At 40.1% G+C, this 21,074-nt stretch overlaps 1 protein-coding gene across 8 annotated transcripts in view; it reads left to right on the top strand.

The window, feature by feature from the left end:
- Positions 1-21,074, top strand: part of Hmgcl (hydroxymethylglutaryl-CoA lyase) — a 69,469-nt gene that overhangs the window by 34,042 nt on the left and 14,353 nt on the right. For all 8 annotated transcript variants that reach the window (XM_019047111.2, XM_019047113.2, XM_019047116.2 and 5 more), the window contains one exon: positions 18,889-19,052. In XM_019047111.2, the coding sequence (XP_018902656.1) occupies positions 18,889-19,052 (164 nt within the window). The remainder of the gene's footprint in view (positions 1-18,888; positions 19,053-21,074) is intronic.

Here is a 21,074-nt window from a genome sequence, read left to right as displayed (position 1 = left end):
GTATTCAAGAGAACCGTTTAATTTCGACGCAAGCGCCTCTATCTTGTTTGGTGATCTTAGTGTTCTGGACAGCGCTAATCGTTGATTTTTCGTGCGATGTCGCTGGAAGTCGCTGAAAAATCAACCTGTCATGTGAAACTGGGCAACAGTGGGCATCAGGGCGTTTGCTCCATTGCGTTCACTGTTGTCAGGAAATTCGCTTAAATGTTCTTGAGCAAGGTGTCTGCATCTCGGATCTTCTTAAGGAGTTAAATATAGCGACCACTGATTAATCCTAAGCGGAATGAACGCACTCGTGTTGCCATGTTTGGCGTTGCAATTAGATCAATCTTATCCTACATTTAACCCAGTCATTCCAAACAATCATTCAGCCACTCCGTGTCTGATTTTCTAACGCTTGTTTCCTGTTACAGCGCCTGCGTTATTGTAAGGTTGCCTTTCCGTCGAATTTTCCTTTTTCGAAAAAAGTCCTTACTATAGGGTCAGTTGCAAGGTGTCGCGTTCGTTGCTGCAGACAGTCAGCAGTCGCCGGCAATTTGCAAGCGGCATGCGTGTCAACAGACTCGTCAAATTGCAACAATTTGCATCGATGTAGCAAAGATTTCAGTGGTAAAGGACTTTAAAAGCACTACCGCGGCCTCTGAGCGCCTTCAAATCCTCGCGATACCTTTCGCTTTGCCAGGCAGTTAGTTTAGTTGCCTACCCGAGCCAAACCCAACTGAGAGCACTGACTTCACGCACACGCGAGTGTGCTGGCTAATGCAATGCATTCAAAAGAAAAAAACGTCCGTTCAAATTCCAAGCACAGTAATCATTCATCTTGTTTCTGTATACGTCTGATTTTCCACTTTTTAGGTTTGCCACAGCCAGTGGATTCCGGGAAAACCGGGAATTGTCAGGAAATTTTAAGAAGTCAGGGAAAATCGTGAAATCACCTTCTTTTGCATTCTCGAGTGGGTTTGACGTTTCGAACAACAATTTTTGCCCGAAAACTATTTCTACCGATGTCTTTTTAAAAATCTGGCATTTGTTCAACTGACAGAGACTTTCACCAAAATGTGTCAGGGAATTTAATTTTCCATAATGCCGTAGCAACCCTGAATTTGTTAATTTAAAACCAATAAATTGCAATTTGCCGGCGGTTGCCATTTGCCTGTGACATAGACATACTCACAGTATTCAAGTTTCAGTGTTGCTTAGGGTTCTGCTTAAAAAATCTTCAGAAAAAAGTAGACAACGTCTAATGTAGTTAGGCTTACTTCCGTTACATCTGTCCAACTCTGGGAAGTCAGGTTTTGACAAAGTATAGTTGGGTGATTAGTATGTGTGAATTGAATGGGCCTGTTGCAAACTTTTGCTAGAGCAAAACTAAGAGTTGTTTCTTACAGATAATGCCCTAAAAATCACGATGAGCGCATCGGCAAAGTCTGAAATTCACTCATAACTTCACAATCTGCGTAAGAAATTTGCGGTTTTTTGAGCTTCCCGCTTCGAAAACGATACTACGGTACAGGTGAACATTTTGTTAGAGGAGTCGTTCCATTGGCGGCAATACTCATCATGGCCGACGCCAGTCCGCCAAAACACGTGTGATGGGACGAGATAACACCTGAACAGGATTAAACCACATAACAATCGGCGTGTTTACGTTCATATTTTCCTCGCCCGCCTTAATTGACCTTGAACTCTCCTTGAATTACGCGAGGAACTGCGCAAGCGTCGGCCATGATGAATATTGCCGACGATGGAGCGACTCCTCTAACAAAATGTTCACCTGTGCAGTGGTATCGTTTTTGAAGCGGGAAGCTCAAAATAACGCAATTTTCTTACGCAGATTGTGAATTTATGAGTGCATTTCAGACTTTGCCAATGCGCTCATCGTGATTTTTGAGGCATTATCTATAAGAAACAACTCTTCATTCTGCTCTAGCAAAAGTTTGCAACAGGCCCATTGTATGTGTAGGGAATTATTCAGTCGCAGTTTTACATCACATACTACCAGATAAATGATTGTCATTTGTGTTTGGTAATTCTATTTATATTGACAGCATCGCATCGGCATTTGACCCAAAAAATGAATTATTTTCTGCGCTCGGTGGCGTGCATCCATCTCAACGCAATGCGCCATTCCTTAATTCGCGGGCTGAATGTGTGTTAGCGAAGGTCGACTGGGTTGTTTGTTTTTTCCCCGTTCATTTTTTTCACGTGCCCGAAATGAACGGCCTCATTACGCTCGAGCACACTCAAGTGTGGGTGAAAACACACTCGGCTTTTTCAGTTTTTGCTCATGTTTTGATGATCAGATGTTACACAAGAGCTTGTCTAACTCTTGCTCAACAATCCAACTAACGGGGCTGCATTTTATACAGAGTATACTAATATCAGAATCGACATTGGATCAAAATAAGCCCCTTTTTCCTAAATAGTTTTCTCTAAACTCACCTCCCCCCCTTCGGAAGAGTTACAGTCCCTCATTTTCCCTCAAATTTTTGCCCAAAAACGGTTTTTTCACGATTGTGACAAAATTATAAAAACTGGCACTTTCACACGCGTAACATACATTTTCAACCTAAAAGGAAAGGTTATATTTTAAGGTAGGATTTGAGTGAGGGGACCCTTCCTCAACACCGTGAACAAGCAACTCCACAGCTCTGAAGGGGGGGGGGGGTCTTTTTTGGGCAAACGTCGGGCAAAAAAAAGTCGTTTTCCCTAAAAATCAATTCTGAAACTGTTCACGTTTAACTTCGGGACACCCTGCATTAGATTCCTCTACAAGGCGTATGAACCCCTCCGATTTGTCATATTCCTCAAAGTGAATTTCATTTTGAAGAATCAGGGCGTGACCGATGGACTGATCATGGGTCATTAAGAACATTTTAATGGTTCAGTTGTGTATGTCAGAATCGTGTTTTGTCGGTGAAATCCTCACACTTAGTAATTAACGATAAGATCTGTCTGAAACGCCATATTTTCACGCCCATTATTATCGGAGGTATTGTCCTTCAGAAACCTCGATGGACGAGGTCGTCCACCGTCGGAATGTGTGCCATATTTTCATGGATCATGATCGAGATTTGCTCTGCATTTCCTCATTTTAAGTAATCGGCAGGACCTATAACGGTTTGAATGACGTCAGCAAATATTTTCTGTCATTTCTTGTCACTTTTTTACTAATTTATAGGATTCAGTCATTAATACACGCTCCCTTGGTGTAGATATCAAGCTTACTAATAGGTCAGGGTTTACACAGTCAGTGAAAACCGGGGAATGTCAGGGAATTTTAATAAGTCAGAGAAAACCGGAAAATGTCAGAGAAAATGACGAAAATGTCAGGGATAATTTGTTAAATCACCTTCATTATTTGCTTTCTAGAATGGGTTTGAGGTTTTGATCAAGAAATTTTGCCTGAAAACTATTTTCAATTATGCCTTCTTAACCTTCCGTTAGATCTTCAGTTATTGTCAGAGAATTTCACCAAAATGTGCCAGGGAACTCGGGAAATGTCAGAGAATTTCATTTTCTGAATTCTGTGGCTATCCTGTATTCATATTCCGCTCAATTTGATGAAAGGGCGCTTCTCGGTTTAGAAGACGGATCCCTTAGTCGTTTGAACTTGGGTTCACCGCATCCAAGTCTCTGCTCGTTGAGCTCAGTCTTGAGTCCATCGAACCACAGTTCAACTTCGTAAACCTAAAAGGTTCGTTGGCACAACCATGAAGCGAGCAGCACCTACTGAATTTTACGGACTTTTTTTTCTCGGCGCAAGCCTCCTTGCGAGTAGCATGTCCATTGTCCAAAGACTGTAGTCAGAACCTTAGCTGGAATATAATATTGAAGAAGCGGCAGTTTTTTTTCTCATGCAAGTTGAAGCCTTAATAGGAGGTGTGGATGTCCGGTGCGTTGACCCAGTGTAATGGAAGCTCGTGCATGTGCCTCGCTCGAGTCGTGCGCCTTCGTCGTGCAATTCCGCCGTACTAAGGAAAAATGCCGTATGAACCTTCAGGTGCTGCCAAATTTCCTATGATAAAACGCGAATTTCCCGGTAAAGTTATAAATATTTTCCTCCCAATTTTTTAAATAATTTAATTCGCAATTTCACCTAAACTTCCTAAAAATTTTAGGGGAAAATATACATATCTTTACACAAAAATAAACATTTCATCGAAGGAAATTTCGGAACTCTCGAATGTTCATACGGCGTTCTTCCTTAGCACGGCAGAATTAGAGTCTCGAGCAGAAGAAAGAAGGAACCATTTTCTTTTTGGTGCCAGCCTCGGCGGCCGGGAGTTCCTCTGCCATCCAGGATCCGTCCATAAATTAATTTTTTCAAGTTCTCTTCAATTACGACTCATCTTGTTTTCGTCGTCTTTCGTCACGTTCGGTTTGGCCCATTGTCAATGCTGCCGTGCTATGGAAAAACGCCGTATGAACTTTCGAGACTTGCCAAATTTCCTCCGATATAATGTGTATTTTAAAGAAAGTTATGGATATTTTTCCTTGAAATTTTCAGGGACTTTGTGTGAATTTGCAAACAAAATTATCTAAAAAATTGGAAGGAAAATATTCATAAGTTTACCAAGAAATTCGTGTTTTTTCAAAGGAAATTTGGCAACGCTTGAAGGTTCATACGGCGTTTTTCCTTAGCACGGCAGAATGGCACTTGCACCTGCCGCAACACAGCTTTTCGCGAGGTATCACTCGTCCGTGCGTTCCTCGCACGTGTGTTCGTGACGTTATTGACCTTCACACCTGCCACCAGCTCACCCGTGGAAACGCTCTAACGGCCCTGCTTCAAGGAATGGGCCAATTCATAAAAATTGTTTTTTTTTTTTAACAGCAATCAAACTATCTCGTGTTAGGTCTTTGGCATATGAAAACCATCGGCGGTAATTTCTCTATAACTTCACTTACAGGCGGACGGTAAAATAGATCGCAGAGTCGAGTACTATTTTGTGATTCCACGGTATAGAACAACCGGCATTCGTTGAATTCAACTGTGATGGAAACGGGTCAATTGCATAGAAGAGGTGTAGCTAAATGAGAACATTTTCAATTGGTAAAATTGCACAAAAATCACGCTGAGAATATCAGAAATGTTCAAAAAAAACCCTCTCCTGAACGCACAGTTCGTGCATTTATCTCTCATATTCATTTACCGCAATCGTGGGCAGTTTTTTTTTTCCAACTCCGAACTTCCATGTTTGCCAAAGCCAAGAGTTTAATTGTGAATGTATGAAAATCTGACCAAAAGTAACAAACAACGCCGTAAACTGTTTTTCGCGTACCATTTCCATCTTTTCCAAGTGTTTATTTCCTCCTTATTTCTTTAAATTGCTTCAACGATAGTGTTTTAAATCCACGCAAAAAACAAATGGAACAATTTTGCGAGCTAAACTCCTTGATTTACGTAAGGTTTTCTCATGCTCTCCTTGCGTAAACCTGATCGACTGCGGCCAAGAAAATCTGCCCGGAGACGCGATTTTGAAAATTCACGTTATGGATGCAAAAAGTGCACTAAAGTGTGGATTTCAGATTTTTGTTAAAAGTTCTCAACGTTATTTCATGCGATGTTTACGTCTTAGACGTCTTCTCAGTCGGCTGAATCTCCTGTACGCAAGAGGCCCATTGAGTTTTGATGGGAATTTCTCTTGTTTTCGCGGAAAAATCCAAGCACTGATGGCGGGACGCGATTTTGAAAATTCACGTCATGGATGCAAAAAGTGCACTAAAGTGTGGATTTCAGATTTTTGTTAAAAGTTCTCAACGTTATTTTCATGCGATGTTTACGTCTTAGACGTCTTCTCAGTCGGCTGAATCTCTTGTACGCAAGAGGCCCATTAAGTTTTGATGGGAATTTCTGTTGTTTTCGCGGAAAAATCCAAGCACTAATGGCGGATGCACTTAGGGACGAAGCTCGGCTTTTCTTGTTTGTCCGTGAGTTTTTATTGCTCTTTGAGGCGTCATTTGCGCTTTGTTTTTCACGCCTTTCGAGCTCACGGGCCTGGCGCCGCGACGCGACGCGACGCTATAGTCATCGCTCAGCCTCCGTCCACTCTCGGCCACCGCTGTCACCTGTGTCTTAACCTCAAGGTCGCCGTGCCAGCGCAAGGTCATCCTTGTTTACATGAGGAGAATGAGAATTAATTTATTCGTGTACCGCGATCTCTATGGTATGCATTCAGTCAGGTCTAGTAAAGCATGTGCACAGTATTCTGCCGTGCTACACTGGAAAAAAAACACATTGGATCTAGAGTCCAGACTCTTAAAAACATCGACAAGAAAAAATACTCTTGATTCAATCGGATTTTTGCTTAAATCAAGAAGCAAGCCTCTTAATTTGAGCGGATTTCCTTTTGATTTAAGCAAAAATCTGATTGAATCAAGAGTATTTTTTCTTGTCAATGTTTTCAAGAGTCTGGACTCTAGATCCAATGTGTTTTTTTTTCCAGTGTAAGGAAGAATGCCGTATGAACCTCTAGGCGTTGCCAAGTGTCCTCCGATTAAAACGGAAGTTACTGGGAAAATCGTGAATATTATTTTCCAAAAATGTTCAGATAATTTTGTACGCAATTTAATCTAAAATATCTGAAAAGTTCAAGGAAAAATATGCATGAATGTTGTCCAAAATACATGTCTTATCAAGAGACATTTGGCCACTCTCGAATGTTCATACGGCGTTCTTCCTTAGCACGGCAGAGTAATGGACGACACTTAAGGACTTTGGCTTTTACTTACTGGCTCCTGGAGACGCTAAAGTTGTTCGCTGGAGTTATGCCGCAATCACACGCTGAATGTGGGAGCTGAATGTGCCCTGAATGTGGAAGTCATCGGCCCGATGCCTGAATTTTGCGCGTGATGCGCAAAATTCAGCAACGATTCTCAGCAATCATCGGACCAATTTTGAATTTGTTTGAACTATTCGAGTAGATTTGATACACACCTGGATGAAAATAACCCAAATTCGCTAAATTTCAGCCGTTGGGTGATGACTGTTGACTTCCACATTCAGCTGCTAAATTCAGCGTGTGATTGCGGCATATGAGACATATCGACAAGGTATATTAAGCTAGAAATGATGGACTGAGGCGCACAATAAACTATACTGGTAAAATCTTGGTTGATTTCACAGTAAGCGCGATGCGAAAGGAAACGGACTGCTAAGGAGTCTGAAATTGCTGAATTGCTGAAATTCAACTCCTTTAGCTTTGAAAATATTTATTAGAAAACTCAATTTTCTTGTCATGAAAAATCTCCCTTTTGAAAGCGTTATGAAGTATTATTGTTCGCACGAAGGTCTGTGCGCACTTAACCTTCCTGATTCCCTATACGATTCTAAAAATCATCATTGACTCGGATCGAAAATTGTTTCCCGCAATTTTGCAGAGACCTTTGTCTCGGTGTCTACGGGTGGAGTCAGAAAAATGTGGTCGAGTAGGTACTTCCAGCGGTAGAATTCTCAGTTCACTCTCAGTGCCCTACGGAACCAACTCCAAGGTCAAGGAAATCCGCGAAAACTTATTGTCAGTGCAGCTTGCCATTTTGCAGCAATAGATCAAAACCCACCTTAGTAATCACATGCAAATAACCGTTATCACGTGTCGTATCGCCATTTTAATTCCAGGGCAGATTTAGTGAGCGTGCATGTTCCCAGGAAAAACTCAATAATTTCTCTGCAACAATAGTCAAAAATTGCTTTTTCTCTCTTATTCTAGAAAAATTTCTGTCAGAATTATTTTGGAGCGAATCTCACCATCTCACAAGTCCAAATTGACAAGTTCATGAAAAGGCAGGGAATAATTTCGCCCAACCCTGAAAAGTCACGTCATTTTGCTGCGGAACCTCGCAATTTTTTTTTTCATTTTAACTAAAAGAGCGCGTATTTACAATCTCAAGAAACTTTGTGCATAATATTTCTCGAACATAATTTTTATGAGATAATTAATATTTCATGTCTAAGTCCCCTATAAATACGGAAATTGAGTTAATATTTAAATCTAAGGCAACTTGTCACCCTGTAATCAGACAGTATCAGTGAGTTACCTACCACCACAATGTCACACGAATAACTGACGAACCGTAATGTAAGTTTTTTTGTCTAAGATGGCAGAAAATCTTACTGTCGATAGGATATTGGTGAAATTTGAAATTTTCAAAGTTCATTTCAATTGATGCAATGACAGAATCACGCGCAATTTCGAAAGTCATTTCCCCTGTCAATTTGAATAGTTGGCCTCGTTTTCAGTGGGTAGTAGTGGACTATGATGATTGAAATGTGTCTCTAGGAAGTACTCATTTCCCGGTCATAAGTGTTGAAAAGTTTAAACTATGAATCACCATCCCACAGATTTGCTCCTCTCGCGGACATATTGATGATTAAATATTATGAATTTGGCCTCAACAGGATTTTGTTCCCTCCTTTGCGCAGCAAATCCTCAGTGGCTTCCCAATGCTCCCGCTTCAGGAACTTGAAAGCACTACACCAACGCTGTTGGAAGTCGCCCGTGTTAATGATGAGTTCCGGGCGAGAGGAGGGTGACTAAATTTGGCCTAATTTGCCCTATGAACGTATTTAAATAAGAGGGAACTCTCTCTCTATTGTGACTTGGGCTCTGAGACCCATAAGAATACTTGCATGACAGGGTCCATGTCACAATGGAGACAGTTCCTTTATTTGCACATGTCAATATTTGTATCCTGAAATGCCGCGTGGGATGATGAAAGGCACAGAGGGTGCCAATGCTTTTTATGAGCTAGAAATTACAAATTAAAACCCATCCTGTCATTCGATCGTGTATCGAAAACTTTGAAACTCTGGTGTGCAACTCTGCAACTACTAGAATCTTAAAAAACACATTTTTTGACTTCAGCTATCCTCTTAATTTAGGATCGTCATGCATGCTGATGGACTGTATTAAATAGGTGAGACAAAGTCACGTTTTTGGGGGGGGGGGGGGGGACAAGTTTTTAAGCCCATGTACCTTTCCTCCTGTCCAAAATTAAAAGCCGAAAAGATATATTTTGAATTTGAAAGTGGCGTTGAATTTAATCTCTTTTTCTATTCGATCTTCATGCGACTTGATTCTTTTCTGTTCAGATCCGTTCGTATCATCTGCTGCGCTTTTTCTAGCATTTTTTTATCTTATGCCTCAAAATTTCTCCAGACTTCTCTCTCTCTTTACACAAATTTGAAGTCGAATAACAATAAACAAATACGGACATTTTGGATGTTTTTTTCCTGCTCCTAATCTTTAATGGTAACAGTTTTCGAAAACAATATGTAATAATGTCTCCTTTCTTAGGCCTTGTATACGACGGATCATTTCGCTAAAAATCGTTGTCTCTCTTATTTCTTCTTTTTTTATTTTGTCAATTATTATCCAACTAAACAACGTCCCATTTCGTTATGAATAAACAAGGTAACTGAATGTGCAAGGTGATAAAAACGATTGATGCTATAAATCTGTCAAGATATCTTAGTACTTCGGCTGTTTTGGAATGGGATTTAACGTCACTTACATATGCCGCCCGTTAAAGAAAAAAAAAACGATAAAATAATAAACACCAAATTGGTAAGGTCGTTTGCGGATTAATGATGATTTAAAGACTCAACGCGCCAGATGCAAAAGATTTTATTAATGAGTATTAAGCAAGAATTGCTTTGTTTTTTTTTTCTGCTCACATGCCTGTAAAATTGAGTTGCAAATTATGTAACCCGCATGAAAGGGTCAAGGATGTCTTTGAGCCCGTTCGCTGAATCAGATCCATGCGTTCATTTTTTTATGATTATCGTTTTGTTTTTTAGGAAAAGAATATTTATCGCGTCAGCAAATATGCATGCACGTGCGTGTGTACTCATGCCGATAAAATTGAAATTGAGTGTTTGAGAAATGATTGCGTTTTCATTACCTATTTGTTCGGTCGAAATTTTATCTATCTCGATTCCCGATCGATTAGAAAAGAAGCTCAACGATCTATAGATGATCATCTTCTCACGAATATTATCTATACTCGTTGTATTGGAGCTATTTTTTGGTTGATGAGATGGATTAGCCTCGCATTGAAGACGGGCAATTCTGTATTGCACCCCTGGAAGGGCTGACAAAATTCCTAGAATACTCGCAATATTCAAGCCTTCGTCGGTGAAATCCAAAAAGAAAGAGCGGAAATGGTCGCTATGCAAATGAATTTTCCAGTCATTCGATACAAATTTTGAATACTTCTAATTGTACGAGTACTTCTTATTGTATTACAGTCAAAAGTGTAAACGCTCTTTTTTTGCCATTGCGGGAGAGACGAAGCGAATTACGCCGTGTTAAGGAAGAACGCCGTATAAACCTTCAGGCGTTGCCAAATTTCCTTTGATAAAACTCAAATTTCCCAGTGAATCCATGAATTTTTCCCCCAATTTTTCAGATACTTTTTTTTGCAATTGTACCCAAAGTTCCTGAAAATTTCAAGGAAAAAATTCATAACTTTCCTCAAAAATAATCATTTAGCCGGAGGAAATTTGGCAACTCTCGAATGTTCAAACGGCGTTTTTCCTTAGCACGGCAGAATTGGAGAGAGAATACAAGCGGTTACAATTTCCTTTCAGCAGTTTTACCCAGAGACCCCACCCTGCCATCTTCCCTATATTGTGGAGGGAAGTTTTGGAAGCTAGCGCTCAAATTTGTCCGATCATAACTGACGACGAAAGAGTTGAGCAATTAGTTTAACCTAATGTCCCAAATATCTTCGAGAAAAATGCTCTCTTTGATACGCATGAGTCGTCATAGGCGATTTTTTTGTTGAACAAGTTGTTCACCAACCATCATTTTTCGAAACGTAGCCCAGCGTTGACCTCCGAACTTGGAGGGACGCATGGAGCGAATCTGGGAATTTCCTCCAATTTAAATAGGAAAAATCCTGATTCTGAATGAGCCGGCAACTGAAGTCTGCAACCTCTCGTTTTCTTCCGGAGTCAAGGTCGTCTGCATTGGACACTCGACAGTCCCTGACCAACTACTCCTATCTTCACTCTTCTGGAGAAAAGTCGCCTCCTACCTCCGCCTCCGACCCCGAAGAGAGTAGACTAGAAGCGTTTTCCTCATTTATTCTTGCCACAAATCCTTATTTTGCTCTGAACAATGCCAAGTTATTGCAAACCAACTCCCAGAGGGCGCTTCGCGCTCTCTTAACGCCCGCGTCGACAAAAGAACGACCAAAAAATGAAAAGATTTTCATACCCGACTCTTCATTGTCCAATCTCCCACTGGCCGGGAGCGATTGGACCAAGAAGAATCGAATGAAAAAATCGACTTCATGAAAAATCTCCATTGGACTAATCAACTGTTGGAGAAAATTCCCAGTGGATTCTTCACTGAAAAAGATGATATGCTGTTTCAGCACCTAGGAATGCTCAAAAATGTGCTGGTGGTCCTAAGATGCTACCTTGATTGCCCACGTAGTTGAATTTTGCATTCGGAGGATGTAAAGTTAACAGCGAGGGCAGTAAAGGAAAAGCAGCATCTTAGGATTACCGGACACATTTTTGACGTTCTAGGTGCTAAAATATGCATAATTATTTTTTTCCAGTGGTTTTTTTCTCGGCGAAGGAGGCTTGATTCCCGATCGGTCCCAAAGCTGTGAGCTCCGTATCTCGTAGAAAACTTAACGGTGTCTGATGTTCAACGGGAGCTTGAAGCTCTTCTGCGCGTTTATCGAACGTGTCCGACGTCCCAGTTCAGCGACCCCATCCGTCTCAGGTCGCTCCTCGTCAGCGGTCAGCGGTCAGTGGTCAGCACCCTCAGCAACTCGATCCATCACGGGCAACTGAACAAGCGACTGGCGCCATCTCCTCCTTTCAATCGTCGGAATTTGTCTTTAGGCCCCATATTCCGCACCTATAACTCGACGTTCAACTGGTCCGTGTCGAAAATTCTTGAATTTGCATTGCATAAGTTGGAAAATGCGTGTCTCCAATGCAGCGTTTAAATCTCCGATCATTTCTATTTCTTGTTTTTTTCAGAAGGAAATTAAAAATATATGTTTGAAATTTTCTGGGAATACTCTTGAATAAATGTAAAAACCATCAAGAAAACTTTTTTTTTTTTTTTTTTTTTTTTTTTGAAAAGAATGAAAAAATATGAGCAAAGATATGTGATTGTGATATTTCTTCTTCAGACTTTTAGACGGAAGAAACCTAAGCAGTGAGCCGTTTTATCCAAGGGTTAATATCATTTCCGGATCAGTTTGCCCCTCCTATATCAAGGACGTGGCATCAAAACAGGTTTTTGCACGCTAAAAACAATATGCGTGAAGTACGAGCCAATTTTTCAGCTGGAAACAGATTTCAACGATCATCTGTTGTTTGTCCTCACGGAAAAAAAAAAACTTCGTGCATGGGACCCGAAGTTGAGGTCATATGGATCTCTGAAGTTTTCGGATCACGTATCTAAAAACTTGAGGTCGAGCTGCCGAAGTTCGGGTCAGACATCGTCGAGGCACTTCGATATGTACCGGAGTACTTCAGATGTGTGACCCGAACCCTTCGGTACATATCGAAGTACTTCAAATGTCTGACCCGAACTTCGGCAGCTGGACCTCAAGTTTTTAGATACGCGATCCGAAAACTTCAAAGATCCATAAGACCTCAACTTCGGGTCCCACGCGCGAAGTTTTTTTCTCCTTGTGCCAGTCATCATGGATTTCTCTCACCGTCGAAAACGTACGTTCGCACGTAAAAGATGCACGGAGAAAAAAACTTCGTGCGTGGGACCCGAAGTTTAGGTCATATGGATCTCTGAAGTTTTCGGATTGAGCATCTGAACACTTTAGGTCTAGCTGTCGAGGTTCGGATCACGCATCTGAAACTTCAGTTCTTAAATCTGAAGTATTTCGGTTTTCACAGCCGAAAAACTTCGGTACATCTGAAGTACTTCAGATGTAAGAACTGAAGTACTTCAGATTTGAGAACTGAAGTACTTCAGATTTAAGAACTGAAGTTTCAGATGCGTGATCCGAACCTCGACAGCTAGACCTAAAGTGTTCAGATGCTCAATCCGAAAACTTCAGAGATCCATATGACCTAAACTTCGGGTCCCACGCACGAGGTTTTTTTCTCCGTGTGTAGCGCTGCAACATGTGGTGAGGAAATTACGTTTCACGGAATTCGCTTCCGTAATAACGTCTTTTTATGACGTCTTTATCAGATTAAGGCAGGTGAAATAGTGAAAAACTGATGGAACTCATTACTCGAAGTAAACTTGTTGCCCTTATCACCTGGCGAGAGTTTTTCATCGAGTGAACTTGTTCGATGCGACAATCTCTAAGAGTATTACATTAAGTCATGCTGTAAACAAGCCGCATCCGCCAGATCATACATGACCGCTGATTTCTAATATGCTGAGAAAGAATTTCTTTGCGTCATTATTTTGTGTCCGTTCATATTACCCTCTAAAATGTGCTTTATCATCGCCGAACCCAGAGAAAAGAAAGAGAAGAGACATATGGACGTATTTCTGCCAAACGGAACTATGTGCATTATGACATGAGCCCTGTTATGCATATATTCTTATGGGTCTCAGGGCTCATGTCTGAATGCACATAGTTCCGTTTGGCAGAAATACGTCCATATGCTCATGTTCATCTTCGTGTTTATGTGGTAACTGTGACGCAAACCTTGTTGATTTTATGCAGGGGTCAGTGATCAGATTTAATGTCAGATGTGAAAATTTAGACTTCCCTGAAATATTAAGGTTTTTCTTCTCTGAACTTCAATTTAAATCTATCTCGTCAACGTTAAGTTTATTGATGTGAATAGAAGTCTTCATGAGTGACAAGATAAACTCCTCAATAAAATTTCAGGATCAGTGATGAATTCTAAGAGTGGAGAATTTCAGGATCAGTGATGAATTTTAAGAGAGGAGAATTTCAACATCGGGTACAGGCTCAACCTAAGGTTATCAGCAGTCTGGGAAAATTTAAATTTTTAGGAGGAATATCTGACGTGAAAACCTGGAAAAGTCGCTGAATGTCCCTGAAAAGTGCGCATAGTTAAGTCATTTTTCTACAGACTTAATCGAAATAAAGGAAAAGAAATGGCTACTGTCTGATCCGTCAATTTTCGCACGTATGAAAAAATTAAAGAAAATTTTAAATTTTTTCCTTTACCGACCGAGGAATTCATTACTCGGATATCGTCAGGGAAAAATTGTAATCTGGTTTAAAAAATCTGGAAGAGCTAAGGAAATGTTTTCCAAAATCGGCCAGGAACCCTTTCTACTAAATGTATGTACGATTCAGAAAAGTAGATACAATTTTTCTCTTCAATGGCAGATTATACCATGTTAGCAATTGATTTCCTCATTATCGTCGTCAATTTTGAAATTGTCAGTAATCTAATCGGCCATAATATAGCTCGAATCGTATACTTTTCATCGCGGGAAGATGTTCAAAACACTGGAAAAGGAGAGTTTGACGCTTTAATTTAATCAATTTTGCCTCGAAACATTGGCTGATGAAGTCCTTGAAGAATTTACGGAAGGAAAAACAAAGGGGAAAAACTCCAAGTTAGGGGATAGGAATCTCGGTCTCCAGATTTTTTTATGCCGGCATTCTCACGTTTTTCGCCACCGTACGTTCGCCGGGTCAGGATGATTGTGAATTGCTCATTAATTTATTTTTCAGAGATTTTTTGCAATTTCCGGCTGCTTCGTGCCTCCCTCAACATAATATATCACCACTTCTCCTCTTATCTCCCTTTTGCCAAGAGTCACTGACCTGGAGCAACGATATTAAAACCAGTACAATCTCATGAAAGCTGACAGTACGAGAAAATGTAGAATTAATTGATAGGAATTGAAAAACCGCGTCGCTTTTATCTGTCATTGGATTATCGGGAAAATAATTATGACTGCTATAAATAATAATGCAATCTTCGGACAAAAGTAAGTGGGCACTTGAAGCGACGGGCTACTTATTATGGATCCAAGTAAATCCAGTGTTTAAACTCGTGTTTATGATTTATAAACCAATCAATCCTTAAAATGACCTCGTGAGTACCATTTAGATAATTCAGGTATCTCAGCAGTACAAGTAATAGAGAATTCGAGGTGTCTGAAATGTGAAGAATTTCGTCTTTAAGTGGAAACTATTGAGTGAACTGAATACGAGGATACCCTTGGTTCATGAATTGAACAATTATTGGAGAAGATATGACAAAATGATCTAATCTGCCAAAATACATGTGTTTAAATGGGAAATGCCGCCAGATGACGTCACTAGGCGGTGCATTTTCTCACGTTTAAATCTATGTTTATACTATTCCCCATATCAGAAAAAAATTATAAAATAATACTGTAAAATCAGCTCTTTAAGCACTTTCAGATGAAGCAATAAAAAATTTGCATGCAAATTCTCAATTCGATTATGCGCCGGCCATAGCCATAATGACGATTTTGTACGGCTTATTTTCTAGTCTAGAATATTTTTAGCTGAATATATCGATCATCAATTCAAAAAATCAAATTCAACCTCAGTTTTTATTCAATTCCCCAATCGGCACGGAAAAAATTAAATTGCTGATTTAACAATTCAATTGCTTAAAAAGTGACTGCAATGTTTCAATGTCTTGATTTTACAACAAAAAAATGCTACTTTAACCAGCCCCGTGGTCTAATTAGATGGTAAAAGTAGGTGGTAATAGTGGTTAAAGTAGCATTTTTTTGTTGTAAAATCTACGTTGTAGTTACTTTTTTTTTAGCAATTGAATTGTTAAATTAGCAATTTAATTTTTTCCGTGAGGTTGAGGCGAGTTTTATGATGCAATTTATTTTTACGTGTTAAAGGATAGGCAGGCACCTACGTCACACAAGCGTTACAACGGGGGGAGGTCGAAAAAACCGAAATTCACCGTTATTCATACGTATTTTATAAACGGCCCCCCTTTTTTCCCTCCTTTTTGTTACGGGAGCCAAAGTAATGTATCCCTCCGGAAAGAATAACTTTTACCTTTTCGTGCCATTTATTATTTACCAAAACGTTTCGTCAAGTTTAGGATCATGACTTTACTTGAATCCTCGGCTGATCTCCGATGTCTGACTCTGATGTCGCGCGCCAGTCCATTAACCCCAGGCTCTTATGGTAATTTTATTTTATTTTACTGAGGTAACAAAAACTCGTGTTAATGCCAAAACACTCTTACTCGTTTTGTTCGCGCTCGCGAATAATTTTATGACTTGAGTCTCTCCCGCCGATTTCGTTCACCCTGCCCGCCTCCAACTCTTTTCTCGCCCAGCCGGTTCCGAACCCGGCTTGCCAAATCATGCCAATTACGATTTAAGTGCACCAAGAAATTAGCATTAATTGCAACGTCAATGGATTACACACCCCTCGCCGCGAGAACTTCTGTCAGTCCAACTAGTTACACGTGCAAGCGTGGAATTAACGGCAATTTCAGTGTTGCCTAGTTTTGATTCGTCGCTGAAAACAGGGTTGCCACAGTCAGGGAAAACCGGGAAATGTCAGGGAATTTCAATAAGTCAGGAAAAAACCGGGAAATATCAGGGAAAAAGACAAAAATGTCAGGAAAAATTTGTTAAATCACCGTCATTTGCTTTCTAGAATGGGTTCGAGGTATCGAACAACAAAGGTCTGAAAACTATTTTCAATTATGCCTTTTTAACCATCCGTCACATCTTCAATTGTCAGGGAATTTCGCCAAAATATGTCCGGGAAATCAGGGAAATGTGATGAATTTCATTTTCTAGATTCTGTGGCAACCCTGGCATTCATGTCAGAATTTTTCGAGACGGTAGACACGAAATCTGATTGTGAGGCTTTAATCACGAAAAGTTGCAAATTTTGTCTTGCCATCGACCAGATTGGATCGATACGTTGCAGAAGCCCGGTGGCACGCGAACATGTAGCAATCGGTCGCTTACTCGTAACTTTTTTCCCGTGGTGAGTAAACAAATTTCTATGCTAATGAGTAGCATGCATTTTACGTAGCTTCTGCTCCATGTTCGCCAACACCTGCGATTAATGGGATTCTAATCGTTGCAATCGAATCGTTGCATATCACCTTTACCCGATACTACTGTGCTGTAGCTTGTCCTAAAAGCGAATGGACCACTAGACAAGGCACGAATTTCAGCATTCTGATACATGTGTCACCACCAAAATTTCACGTAAAACACGATACGCACAACGAAAATCACCGAAATCAACTCCTCTCGAAGATATGAAATGATTCTTAGTGCGTGAATTGAAACCACCCGCTCATGAAAACTCAATGCTCTACGTGATTCACATCGCGCGCTAAACGTCATTATAAACGTCTCTGCGATAAAAAAATCTGGCAACCTCAATCTTGACGCTTTGGCTCAGCTATAGCAAATTGCTTATAGTTTGAACGACACGATGGGAAATGAACATTGCTCGATTGAGAAGCTTGCTGAAACCGTTGTAGTGCGCGATTTGACTCACGTAGAGCTTTAAGTTCCTTGTGAGCGGGCAGTTCAAATTCCTCGTAAGCAATGTGAAATAAAAATGTTAATATCTCCGTTAGGAGTTGGTTTCAGTAAATTTCGTTGCGCGAATAGTGTTTGACGTAAAATTCTGGTTAAGTAACTTGTATTAGAATGCTTGAATTCGTATCTTGTCTAGTGGTCCATTGTCTTGATTTTGGTACGTCATCGTCACAGTTAATCGATCGAAAACTTGGCTTTTTCATTGGTCTTACGGTAGAGAGTATTTGGTGCAGCAATTTAAATCATCAAATGGTGCTGAGTCTCAAGTCTTTTACCGCGCAGAAGTAGAAGTGCATTGTCACAATGCCGCGGCTGTGGGGTTGAGGCAAGTCGATGGGAAGCGCCTTCAATTTCGTCCGTATGCAACATGCTCATCCATCAAGCACGAATAGTTGCATCCACCCGTTAGAATCCACGCTGTGCTCTGCCGTGCTAAGGAAGAACGTCGTATGAGCCTTCAGACGTTGCCAAGTTTCCGTCGATGAAAAACGAATTTACCGGGAAAATTGTGAAGATTTCCCCCCAAAATTTTTAGACAATGGACCACTAGACAAGGTACGAATTTAAGCAATCTGATACATGTTTCTTAACCAGAATTTCACGTGGAACACGATTCACACTATGAAAATTACCGAAATCAACTTCTAACGAAGATATTAACGTTTTTATTTCGCACTGATTACGAGGCATTTGAACTGCCCGCTCACAAGAAACTCAAAGCTCTACGTGAGTCAAATCGTGCACTACAACGGTTTCAGCAAGCTTCTCAATCGAGCAATGTTCATTTTCCACCATGTGTTGTTCAAACTATTGGTAATTTGCTATAGCTGAGCCAAAGTGTCAAGATTGAAGTTGAAGATTTTTACATCGCAGAGACTGTCATGATAACGTTTAGCGCGCGATGTGAATCACGTAGAGCATTGAGTTTTCATGAGCGGGTGGTTTGAATTCACGCATCAAGAATCATTAAATATCTTCGTCAGGAGTTGATTTTGGTAATTTTCGTTGTGCGTATCGTGTTCTACGTAAAATTTTGATTGAGAAACATGTATCAGAATGCTGAAATTCGCACCTTGTCTAGTGGTCCATTGTGTACAAAATTTAATCTAAAATATCTGAACATATTAAAGAAAAATGTGCATGAATGCCGTCAAAAACACGTTTTATCAAGGGAAATTTGGCAACTCTCGAATGCACATACGGCGTTCTTCCTAAGCGCGGCAGCGTTGTCCTAGCGTTTGTCAATGCGGATTTTTACTCACGATAACTGCCCTTATTTTCGTTCTTTGGTGGCACGCAATACTTATCTTTTTTAGCTAGGGTGGTTTTTTTTTTGTCTTTCGTCTAATTTTTCGGTTTATCTATTTTTCTGTTGCAGTCGCAAACAGCGAAGTACTCAGGATATCCAAAGAAAGTGCGGATTGTGGAAGTGGGCCCTCGTGACGGACTTCAAAACGAACCAAATATTGTTCCGACCAACGTCAAGATTGACTTCATTAACCAGCTCTCCAAGACCGGTCTACAAACTATTGAAGCCACAAGGTGTGTAGTCTGTACTCTTATCACCTTATTCTACGGCATATTTTGCGTCATTTGCACCGAGTTTAATAGGAACGCACCAAGTCTCATTTTGGGGAAAAAAATGAGTCGTAAATATTATCCTGTCAAAAATTCAAAGTCGAGGAAAAATATTTCCAACGTGAATGAAGTGTTAAAGTCCTTTCAGAAATGAAATTGCAAACCTTTTTCTTGGTTTGAACTTGATGTGACCTGGCGTGCTTCGCGATATACCGAATGATCTGCCATTTAAATCTACGGAAAAGGATCGATAGACAGGGTGTTCGCAAAGAGCACCTCAATAATCGACCTCTACCTCAGGTCTAAATGGGGAACATTGATAATCGATCATTCACCGGTGGCTCGTTGCCTTTCCTTTAAACTCTGTCCATTTGTACATTTCGACTCCTCTTTTTTTTTTTTTTTTTTTTTTTTTTTTTTTTTTTTTTATTTGAGGGGGCTACAAAAAATTAACTATGACCCGAGTGAATCCAGAATTCCGAATTAAGTAAAGGACCAGTTGATTGAAACGACAGTGTTTCTTCAAGGCAATGCAGTTGAAAGTTTTGAAGTTTTCCTTTGCGCGTATAAATGAATAAATACTAGCATGTGCGCAAGTTTTCAAGAAGTATTTAAATAAATCCTGGACACCGTATCGTATGGAATAATATTGTGACATAACAAATAGAGTGGCGCTGTATCAGAATTTTCTGCTCTCCCTTAAGTACTTAAAATTGTGTAATTAATCATGGGAATTTTCTCCTCCTTGCCGTTAGAATTCTTGAGCACTCAACGTCAATTAAAAGTATGTTTATAGAAATTTTACATTGAGCATTTATTTACGAAATAACTCGAATGCCAAAACTTTTTGATCCTTGACTTCCATTGAGATAGGCTTATGAGTTTTCAGACTTTACTAGCCACTTTTATATCGTTCATACGTTGAAAGGAAGATCTAAAGGTGTCTCATACTTAAAATCTCAATCGGAAGTATTCTTACAAAATTTCGAGGAGATTTTCCATTTTTTTACGCATTTAAAAAAATTCTTTATTACAAAATCCCTAAATCACGAAGAAAAACAAGTTTTGCTTGAACAAGGCCCTCAACAGACTCCAGGTCCTACCTAATTATCCAGTCGTACTTACAATGTTACTTTTGTGGTAACACAGGGTGTCTAGCATCAGGAAAAACCGGAGAAACCGGAAAATGTCAGGAATTTTGGCCGATCAGGAAAAAAATCAGGAAAATATAAGGAAAATCGGAAAAATCAGACGTTTTATCAGGAATTTTTCTTACGCGAATCTCCTCAGCGGAGAAAGTCTTACTGCTTTTTGCCTACCGTACCAGGAGTCGAGGAAAATCAGGAGAATATCAGGAATTTTCAAAATGAAAAAAATCAGGAATTTTTTATAAAATATCAGGAAGAATCAGGAAAATATCATGATTTTTCAAAATTAAAAAATACTAGACACCCTGTAACAGTTATTCGAGTCGCGGTAACCGAAAAAGTAAAATTGAGACTACGCATAGAAAGCAGGTATGACCTGGATTCCGCAACGAGCATTGTAAGGGCAATCGTTCTTTTTTTAATCCGGTATAATTTGCAAGAAAATGTTTCGTGTTTATCTCGAGCCAGATACTCGGAATTTCCGCCTCGTATGAGGAGAAAGGAAAAAAGTTTGGCAATGCATCATATTTAGATTCATTATTGGAAATCCGCATTCCAATCCCCCGGAGGAAAATATTCGCCACTAAAATTAGCTCAGATATTCCAAAAATGTTCTCTTTCCGTTCGCGCGGCGCCCACGTCCACCCCCTCATTAAAAATTCCGTCGAGCAAGTCTCGGGAAAAATCTAAATATTATCTTGAGGCTCCTCAATCATCTGCCCAATTTTTTCGCTTTTTTGCGACGAAGCTCTCTCCGGGCAACGACCACTTATCGATGATCGATTTCGCGGCGCAACGCACAATGGAGCGAGTCAATAGGTGAGGTCGGACAAAATTC

Source organism: Bemisia tabaci, chromosome 4, assembly GCF_918797505.1.
Source record: "Bemisia tabaci chromosome 4, PGI_BMITA_v3".
NCBI classification, from domain to species: domain Eukaryota; kingdom Metazoa; phylum Arthropoda; class Insecta; order Hemiptera; family Aleyrodidae; genus Bemisia; species Bemisia tabaci.
This window is presented reverse-complemented; position numbering and strand designations above follow the sequence as displayed.